At 39.0% G+C, this 11,324-nt stretch overlaps 1 protein-coding gene across 2 annotated transcripts in view; it reads right to left on the bottom strand.

Annotated features, from left to right (window-relative positions):
* Positions 1 to 6,653, bottom strand: part of LOC139119066 (calmodulin-like) — a 58,634-nt gene extending 51,981 nt beyond the window's left edge. The window contains exon 1 of one of the 2 annotated variants that reach the window (XM_070682683.1): positions 6,439 to 6,653. In XM_070682683.1, coding sequence (XP_070538784.1) covers positions 6,439 to 6,552 — 114 coding nt within the window. In that variant the 5' untranslated portion in view covers positions 6,553 to 6,653. Of the gene's footprint in view, positions 1 to 2,040; positions 2,313 to 6,438 lie in introns of those variants that run through there. The other variant, XM_070682685.1, reaches the window with a different exon arrangement.
* Between the last annotated feature and the right edge of the window lie 4,671 nt (positions 6,654 to 11,324).

The raw sequence follows: 11,324 nt of genomic DNA, 5'->3' as shown, positions 1-11,324 counted from the left end.
CTTCGTCCACAGAAGTACAAGCGAGCCAAAAGTATCTCCTTAACACTGTTTCGGTAATACAATACGTTATAAAAATTGTTACCGTACTTTACTTGTCTATCGCTTGTGTAAACCCGTGTTTTTGCCTATGAAGTAAATAAAGTTCTGGGTTCTGTTTTTGTGAAAATCGAAAACTTATTTTCCCCGTAGTGCTAACATAATGTAATGCGGCCATTTTGAATTTCAAATAATTTGTAAATTTGAAATGGTTTTTCGTCTAGTTCCATACAGACCACTTATGGTTATTCTTGATATTTACAGCGATATGGTTTGAAGTTTTCGTGGAGGAAAGAATGCGTAGAGTTATAAAATTTCCAATTTTGATGCACCGATTTTTACCTTGAAGAAATCACAACAATGTTTGACTTTGACACAGTGGAATTGATTGTGAACTAATGATGTCAGCGGATGTTATTGTCGTTTTGGCATTCAGTAAAGGCACCTCGTCCCGTGCACGGACGATCTCTAGTCGCATGCGGGAAGCAAATTAAATAATTGGCAAAACTTGTCGGACCATAGTAGATCTGTCAACCTGTTCTGCCGGCCAGTGTTGCCTGTCAGAAGTGGCATGGAATCCAGCCATCAGCTCTCAACCAGTGCGTGAAAAGACGAGTGTGTGTGACAGGCGTAGTCACATCTATTCACCCTTAACTTCTTTGAATGGGAAATTTCTGAAAGCGTTAAGGTTGCGACGGATGTGCGTATTTGAATGCACAGATGTGCTTTATGTATTTGTCGGAATGTGCGTGTTCGTTCATTTAGCAGCTCAGGCTGCAGTATCGTTCAAATGGAAGGTGTGTTAAAAACAAATACCGAGTTCAGCGATAAACGTATGACTGTCGACTGTATACAGCGAGACGTATGTTTCTCGCTATTCGGTCAGCGTTAGAACAATATGTCCGCATTGCAAAATTCCCAGCTTGCCTGTCTCTGACGCGCTCGTCGTGTGCGTTACCCTGTTCGACAGTGGTTGCCGAATACATGTTATTCTGAGTACTTAAAAGTTTACTTTGTTTGTATATCTTAGAATCTTGTGCTGAAGGAAACTCAAGTGTTCTAGTGTACTAGCGCCAAGCGTTCAGTATCGTCGCTGTCCTCAGTGAAAAGACTCCAAAGCGCGGGCATTGTCTACCGTGCCACTGAAGTGGCATTTATGTAAAGGAAACAGAGTTTTCTATTCACGTAAGAATGTTTGTTTATTCTCAATGTAAGAATGTTTGTTGTTCGTACACTCGATATGTTTTACTCTGTCCAAAGCTTCGCCGCCATTATCGTTCAATCTCTAACATGATAAAAGCAAAGTTTAGACACTAGCGGACCGCAGTGGTGAAATCGACCCACACAGCTGAAATCAACAAGTGGTGGAGGAATTCCGACATAACTTTTAATAAGTGGCCGAAGCACAATGACATGCGTGTAACCCTGACCGCGTAATCGTTCTAGTTACACCCTAAAGGTCATCCAAATAACAACAGTGATTGAAGAATTACTGGAATAAAAAAAACAGCAGTAGCGGCCTATCATGAACTGAACACATGATCAAACGCCATGTAAAGCACTCAGTTTGCGAGAATCAAGCCATGCACGCATTCTTTCGCTCCTGTACGCATGTAATGGCAACGCTAATGGCGCTGTCCTGGCGGACCCAAACAGTCAACGTTCAATAAAAATGACTATGGTAAAAAAGCAAACATATTGCAACGTCGTCGAGTGTTAACATAAAAGACCCGTTTTACGGGTCGTACGTGAGATACTTTACAGGGAGCTAGTGACCAATAACATGTAGGAGCTAGTGACCAATAACATGTAGGACCTCGGTCAGGTCGCCGATTGCGCTGGCAGCGTCGACCAACGGAACAGCAAACATCAGTGTACTTCGCCCGTAATCGACTGATACACGCTCGTCTTCGAAAGTTGTAACCTCCCGTGCCCCTGTGTGCTTGGCCAGCTGCTGTCGACTAGAAAGCGCAAGTACCAAAATAATACTATAATTTCTCTTACCATGGCTCAGTTGTCATGGTTACGGTATCGCCTTGACAATGGACAACGGTGTTCGGAAAGTTTGCTCTTTCGACAGCACGGAGAGTGAGCACGCCACGGCTCAGCACAGGCGTTGTGTCATGCGCCGAGTGACTTTTTTTTTATGAATCTCACCCTCACACAGTCGGTCTTGCTTTGTATGCGTCTGGTAGTCCCGCTCGTCACCCGCTTGCCGACGCACCCTGCATACACAATCAGGCGAATTTGAATAAACGCTGTCAAGCCCTCGCAGGCGTTTGTTCAGCCGCAGCGACGCTGCTGCAATTTATTTTCAGGTGATTTACATGAGGCCTTGCCTTAAATTTCTAAAAATATCCCTCCCGCTGTGTAATTGTAAAATTCTTTTTTTTTATTGAAATATGTTAATTTTGACAGTCGGCGATCATCATTCCTTTCGTTTTGTCGAAATCGCTTCTGTCTTAAATACAGTAGGCCGTGCTATATAATCAAAGACACTAGCATTTAGAGATGCGATTTTAGACTCCGTCGATTACATTTTGAGCGTTTAAATGGTAAAGATATGCAGCGAGTTTTCAAACGGCCACGATTACAAGATCTGTAAGGGCAAGTCTCTAGTCAGTACATGACTAATCGTATCATGACCAATTCCCCGCGATTCCCGGCCAAAGCTGAGTAAACCAGCTACCCGGCTTATGTGCCCATTTTCAAGAACAGAGATGCTTATATGTTTTCATAGCATTGCGTGTAAATGATCTGTACACACTGACTGACCTATTATTCAGTTGACGGTCCCTTACCAACTCGAATGGTCGCCGTACACTTTTCGGTTCACAGCTGGATCTCGATTGATTAATTGACTGATGCATATAATCCGCTCATTTTTTTAAATACGCAAACTTCTTAACCAGAGAAAGTTCTCATTTTTACCAGCTCCTGAAAACACTCCTGAAAAAGATTATGACCGGCGCAATTGCTTGTCCGTTTTCCCACAATTAGAGGCCAAAGCATTTTTGAAATCCGTAAAACTGGGTCTAAATTTATCGTCGATTCCAAAAACAGGATCCTGACACGTGACTCCCGATTTTTCATGGACATCATTGCGGACTTTCTAGAAAGCGATACGAACACCATTCAAATTTTCAATGATTGAGAAAGAAGTTCTTTAAGTAGCGTAAATTACATGTATCTCGCATCATTCAAACCTGTTTTCCTTGCACCAAAGTCATTTCACATACATGTATCAGAAAATGGAGTTACCTCGTAACCAAGGATCTTATTTTGGACGGACTTCATATGAACTGATTTCAGTGGGATCTAGGACTTGACAAAGTGTACCAAACAATATCTTGAGAAATGAACAAAAGAAAGACATCTGGTTTATTGTCTAGAGATTGAGGAACAACGGCAGTATACCATAGTATTGCCATGATACGCCAGTGTACTGCTGCAGTTTGATGAGTTAATATACTGCCTTTTGGATCTTTGTATAGTTTTAAAAATACGACACAGGTACAAATTTCAAGACGCCTTCACTCAATGGTAATAAATACGCCCTTTATTTTACGTCTCTGCGACATCTCTCATCGACTGCCATGATGCCTTTTATAAGCAACCCCCCTCTTTCCCCGCCCAGTCAAAAGGCAGTCACCCTTATTCTAGAACAAAAACTTGATAGATAGATAGATAGATAGATAGATAGATAGATAGATAGATAGATAGATAGATAGATAGATAGATAGATAGATAGATAGATAGATAGATAGATAGATAGATAGATAGATAGATAGATAGATAGATAAATAGATAGATACATAGATACATAGATAGATACATAGATAGACACATAGATAGATACATCGATAGATATATACATAAATAGATAGATACATACATAGATACATACATAGATACATACATAGATACATTCATACATACATACATACATACATACATACATACATACATACATACATACATACATACATACATACATACATACATACATACATACATACATACATACATACATACATACATACATACATACATACATACATACATACATACATACATACATACATACATACATACATACATACACACATACATACATACATACATAGCTATGTAATTATATAATTGTACATGTATTTATAGCTCGGACCGTTGGCACTTCAATATTTTTGATTTCGTGAAGAAGAAAACTACGTTAATCCTTTCTCCTTAAAGTCTGTCAACATACAATGCATCTGATTTATAATAACGACGCATTGTGTGCAAATATAGATGATGTTATTGTTTGACTGATGAATTCTAGTTCCGACTTTCATACAGTTTTGAACAATAACACCGGACATTAAACATGCAGGCGTATAGACTATCACCGGGCATTTTTTGCATGCAGTACAACAGGAAAGTGTTTTACAAAAGGATAAAAATAATGGCAGATGCCACAAACCTTACAGTTAAAGGGGCTTTAATGCACAATTTGATTTCACCAAATGTTGCGCAGCCTAATACATGCTCTAAACGACCAGCATTATTTATACCTGGCCAATATGATGATGCCGGCAACGACCCAGTTGAAACATTTTATCCCGAAACAGTTCTAGGATGAGTTAGAAAAATTTGAAATCGAAATTCAAAACGGCTTCCATTTCTGTGATAACTCTATGTGAAAGAATAAAATTTTCGATTTTCGTAACTCCAAGAGCTTTAAAATAAGTCCCCACAAGAGGTAGATCAGAAAAGAATTGTAAATGCACATTCTACCATAACAGAATTTCACTCGTCGAATGTCAGTACTACAACGACCGGCTTGTTTCAATAGTTGGCCTTGATAAAAAAATAAACCCTGACTTTGGCGAAACACGTTCAAGGCCGTAAAAGCCCAGTAAATTCCGGCCTCGATTCTATTTTCTGCAACGTTTAGTTTATGGTCAGTACGTGCGGTGTGTTTGTCGCTTGTGTCCGAATTATGCAGATGTTGAAAATGCATTAAGGCATGGCAGAGGAATTTATTTTCTTTTACCAGCTTATTAGTAGTTCATGGGTTTTATTTCATTGACATATGATATTCATCGTTTCAGAGGAACTTGCAATGGTACATAGTCGAACAGACATTGACAAAGTTCGGTTTTTGTTTATCAACACGGCAAAGTTTTACATGGTTTCCCTAGCAACCAAGGGAGCCTTCAGTAATTACAGGAGGTAGGTCGTGGGGGGGGGGGACTGTGGGAGAGTCACATTTTAGAAAACAGTCCTTGGGGAGGGTCGCTTTTTACAAATCTGTCGGGGTGGGGGGGGGGGAGGGTTACTCTTTACAGAAACTGATTTTATAAACATACCGTAGCCTGTTTTAAAAATAACTTACCTTGAAATGTCCATTACGATATTTCCTAAATAAGAAAATACCTGTAAAATACGCCGATTCTTTGCAATACATGCAATTGGTAAACAATATACATGTATATCATGATGCAAAATGTCTCACCTCACAATTGCGGGGGAGGATATAGTTTTATAAACATGGGACAGAGAGGAGGATCACATTTTAGAGACTAGGATGGAGGGAAGGTAAACTTTTAGAGAACAGGTTTGACTTGAATTCCTCCGCCCCTCCTCTGTAAGTACTGAAGGCTCCCCTAATGCACCAATAAGGCATTTAGATTTTGCCATTTTTAATTTACATTGTTAATATTCTTTAAGGTGATATGCGCCTCGAAAGCGAAAGACTTAAACTTTCGCTCTAACTTTCCTCAAGGAATCTTTCAACCAATTTCTTACCAAATCAAGAATAAAAAATCGGGGGTCACCGTGCAAATTTTGGTACAAGAGAAACAAATTACCCAAGATTTACCGATACTTGAATTTCAAAATGGCCGCCATCCCTGTGTTTACTCTATGGAGAAAAATGAAATTTTCGAATTTCGAAAATTGAAGCCGGTGAAAGTTTTCTTTTACAAAGAGCTTTAAAATGAACCGCTACAAGTGGTATAAGAGAAAAGAATTGTAAAAGTTTGAGAGTCCGAATATCTGTGACAGAGGCGCGATCTACGTATATCTTCAGTGTAGATGAACGTGCTGACTTTTACCAAAGGTGTATGTAGTACATTCTTTTTATATCACTAATAACAACGACAATATAGCATGATTTTGGGGACACGCCTTGATGTGTATATTTTGATTTATATGCCAGTTTATCACTCGTTGAAATCAACCCTGGATAACTACACCGCGCCAATCAAGGAGATTCGTGCGCGCGTGTCAATCAATATTTTCACCACCGTGACATCACAAGTTCGCGCGCAAATTTCAGCCTCCCTGCATGATAGTCTTGATTTTACTCGATATTGTGCAAATTATAGCGGCATCGGATTGGCTTCAACCAGGACTCACCGGCATGTCACCCTGAAGACCGATGCTCGCCCTTCGCCTCGTTAGAGTGTATTTTTTCCGCCCTCTTCTGCATGTAACACGATCCATTACACACTTCCATAAACCGCACTCCATAAGAGACTCCACAAAATTGAAAGCGGCCGCACTCCTGCGTCGCTCAATTGAAGTTTGCGCTACTAACACCGAGTCAGTCCCGGTCCTGGGACATGATACTGAGTGACATTTATGATATAACCAATGTGCAAACGACTTCGAACAATGGTTCTATACAGTAAAAAAAATCTGCGACAGTATGCGTAGAACGTAATAAACTATTGTACAAGAATAGACAGAACAAAAGAGGTTTGAAATATTTAAAATCCCTGTGTTGCATAACATAACATTAAAGTGCAAATCCAAAAACCTCTGATGTACGCGTGACTTGCTGGCTTTTTGAAAAGGCCATTCGCGTCATTTTTATTAGGCTATGAGAAAACACTTACAATTTAACCGCACAAGATAAACCGACATTATGATTCGACTAAACTTTGTTTTTGTTTTTCAGTGCATTGGGCATTACCATAAAGTTTCGTTCCATAATGAATCGAATCTTCGATAAAATTCCAAATGATGTTATTAAAGAGAAACAATCATCGGAACTGCGCCTGTGCGAGTTTCTTGTTTACAAACAATATATTTCGTGCACGATATCTAGATGCACCTCATCATCATATAGCTGCAACATTTAAATTATACAATGTAGATTATGACAGACATGTGTTAACTATCGTCAATCACCATGATCGTACCTTTGATACAGCGATTACATTGGTCGTATGGGTCCCAAACGACCTTTGAGCGCAGTTCCGATTTTCAGGCGGGAAGGCAGATAGATTATTGGAGAAGACCCCTAAGTCAAGTGTTACTAGGTGTGAATATTTGCATACCTTTCTTCTTTTGCATCAGACAAAGTTTATGGATCACGCTCTGATGGTAAACATGTTTGTGTTATGATGTATACCTGGTGATATCGCTGTCAATGGTGAGCACGATCTATCGCTGTCAATGGTGAGCACGATCTCTTCCGCTGAGGTCAACAAGTGTCACATTACATAGCGTAAACTCCAACGTCGTAGCTGTAACCGCCATAATGTAATAATCTCCATAAATGTAACATCAACCATAATTGTAATAAAATGCACCCATAAATGTAATATTACCCATAAATGTAACAAAAATCACCCATAAATGTAATAAAAACACCAACCACAATTGTAATAAATGGTAACCATAAAAGTAATAAACAAATCACCCACAAATGTAATAAATCTATTTTATCGTCGCAATTGAGGAATTAGCTCTTAAATATTTATCTATGTAATAAAGAAAGCAACTCCACACATTATTCATATCTTAATTGTTTGTGTTTAGTGTGTTTTGTATATTTGAAAGTGTATTTTACGTTTTCCTATTTTGTTTACAGAACTGATTGGCCATGGCGAGACACAGCTGTAATATGAATGTCCGTGCAGTCTCTACTCCAGAGTAGAGGAGACTATATAACTATACGATCCTTTAACGCCGCTTTTTTCGAAATTTGCCGTACTTTCTTAATCAGTCACCTCAAATTCGTCTTCAATGGATAAATTGTGTGGAATAATCGATAGATTGTCTGTATTCCTATGTTGTCCCACTTGAAGTTTGTTCCTTCACTGGGGAAGTTAGAATGTCTAATTTTGTTCTACTGTGTTCAAGGTAGTGTTCGTATTGTTTTTACTGGATTGAAATATGGATATATGTTCTCGTCAACATGTTTGTGTCGTAAGTTTCTGTTATAAAGTTGTATATTTCTCTGTTAGTTGTTCTGAGTCATCTGTCATAAACCTTGTGTGGTATCACTGGTTGAAGAGTTATTTTGACGCTTCCTTATTATGTCATTATCAGTGTCAGTGTCTAGAGCTGCTGTTCCCCTTCCGTTTGATCGGTACCTCGACGTTTTCAAATAGTGTTCTCAAAGTATTCTATTCTTTGTTTCGGAAAGGAAACCTAGTTTCAGGAAAGTATGCAATAACATTACACTAGTCTTATTAAAGTTATTATTTACTCAAGGCATTGATAAACAAATGATCACATATGCAAGTTCAAGTTTATTACATTTATGGTTAATTTGTTTACTACATTTGTGGTTGCGGGTTGTTACATTAATGGTTGACTATTTTATTACATTTGTTGTTGATTTTATTACAATTGTGGTTGATATTACATTTGTGGAGATTATTACATTTATGGAGGTTACAGTAGCCGTCTTGTAATTTTGGCGTCATTTTGGAGTGTGGTGCATATACTGTACCTTGAACTATTGAAAGTGTTCAAAACACCAGCCTCTGGTAAGAACTTTTAGTATAAATGTCGACTAACAGCCATGCATGCATGCATGGTTGGTATGCATGTGTTAATACACCCATTCCTGTTTGCATAATGAAATACGTATAGATGCATACATGACACGGGAATATGTACATGAAAATATTGTACATATACATGCACGCACACATACATATACATATACACACACCCATATGCAAACACACCTACCTACCTGTACCTACCTACATAAATACGTGTTCTGTATACGTCACATTTTATTGTTTTGTTTTCATTTGTCATTATCGAGAAGTCACATGCATCTCTCTATAAGCTTAGAAAATGTCTCATTTGACAGACTACATATATTTTCGTGCTCGATACTCGACGTGTACCTACATGTATGTTTTCATTACCCAACATGGCTTCACATGTACCACCATTGAGTGGGCTTGTACATACGTGTATAAATGTTTTTGCAAAAATGTGCTTTTACAACTAGCATGTCATATACGACTTTCTTTTTTCCACTGATCAGTGACCAAAGTGTCACACACAGACGCACCATAACGATGCGAACTGACCTGAACTGTTTTTACCTATTATAAGTTCCCTCTTGCCGTCATGATTGACCGTGTACTGACCCGAAGCAATTCAGTTTTTCATGAAACGACATCGTTAGCATCGTCAGAAAGGTATCGCTCGCCATAAACAAATGTAAGTTTTAAAATATACTCCATCTTCTACGGACCGCAACTTTTGACTCAAATGATAATCCATCAGTTCAGCCGGATGCTAGTATTAATAGCTCCAGTCATGTTGGAAAACATGTGTGTCGTGAGTGTCAAATACTTCCACACCTCCTTGCTATCACTCTGCAGATGAGAAAACCTGACTCATGCTGCGACCGTCTCAGGATTGCCAAAACAGTTTATACATTTTTGCACTCAAATATGTTGTCTACACTTCTATAGTATTATTCAGTCAGGAGATGAGTTGTTGAAATGAAGACAGCGTATCGTTGTTTTATTTTTATGATTTGAACCCGGTTCTCCGCGACTGTGTCCCAATTTCAAGTCATGTTGGCTGGTCAGACGAATACCGCAGACCGCTGAATTTTGCATACTGTGGAGCGTTGTAGAAGCAGAAGAACCAAAGAACCAAAAGTTTTACAAATACTTATGAGTATTACCATGTTGGTGTCAACAATGCGATCACGGAGGCGTATATGTATATTCAAAACTGATGGGAAAATGAATATGTTCTTTTTAACAGACATTTTGCATGTATTTAAAACCTGGAGACCGACCGGATATGCGCATGTAGTCAAGCATACCATTCACAAAGTTAATTTTGATAGTCAAAAATATCTTATCCATATGCTGGTTACTTATAGCCAGGCCTGAAACTTTCGTTGTTGCCCTGAAAACAGCTCGGTACCGTACGGGCCAAAATAAAGAAAAAGGTAAAAATAGCACTGATGATATTCAGATTTGCACAAACAAGTGACAGTCAGATATGCATCGACAATATGACACTGTGAAAAACCAGAAGCTTTCAAAAAAAACCAAAAAAAACCAAAACAACGTAGTTTCATCGACGCCAAGCGGATCACTGTTTGTATAAGATGTATTTTGAAAACCGCAAATGACGCCATAGAATCATTTATTCTTCGCGCTTTTTTATGCTTTCTGTATAGGGAGTTCTATGCGCTTGAATGGAATGTGGCTCCAAAGGTTTTATTTGATCTTTTGTTGTGATGGACTGCATATACAGCTATCCGTAATACCCAGTCACAGAATAGCTCCTTTCAACTTTCAAGGGCCCTGTCTCTTTGTAAGTTTTTTCTCCTTTCAATTCAACCTAGCAGCACGAAATATTTCTGTTGTGACATACGTCACCTGAGTTTGAACAATATAGGTCAGAGGTCAACAATATAAGTGCGCATGCACTGACAGTCAAATTCTTAAAAAAAAACAACATTTTTTTATTTTGCTTGGGCCATAGGAGGCATATGCTTAGTATAGTCTTTCTCATTTGCTGTATGCTACGGATACAAAAATGCGATAGATCAGCCATTCATAACGTTTGTACTATGAGTTTTGGCATCTAAATACACATATCGAAATTTAGACATTTACAAATACAGAATTTGACTCGTTCACTGGTTGGCCTCCTTCCATAGCGCACTCTTGAACTACTGCCAACTCGCATTTACTTTTTGACGAGAGCGGAAGTGCGCGGGTGCCATTATTCCGCCCTCAACGCCAAAACCGCCCCTTACTGCACTTATGGAGTTCGCGCGCACCCGGAGACTGTCATGTGGGAATAATTCTGACAGGTCACGTGTATGTGCACTTCCGCATGCTACGCCCTCTGTATGCTCTCTGTATTTACGTATAGTTTATAATCAAATTGGCGAGTAGGGTTCTGGTTTTTGCGAAGTCTTGGCGATCGAATACGTAGAAAGAGTGTCGATGAGAGTTCAATTTTTCAAGAGAGGGCCGTAGTAGCACTAGTCTAGTCGACCCTATTCGTCTGTG

This window comes from Ptychodera flava, chromosome 19 (assembly GCF_041260155.1).
Source record: "Ptychodera flava strain L36383 chromosome 19, AS_Pfla_20210202, whole genome shotgun sequence".
Classification (NCBI taxonomy): Eukaryota; Metazoa; Hemichordata; class Enteropneusta; family Ptychoderidae; genus Ptychodera; species Ptychodera flava.
Note: the sequence above shows the minus strand (reverse complement) of the source record. Positions and strands in the feature narration are given on the sequence as shown.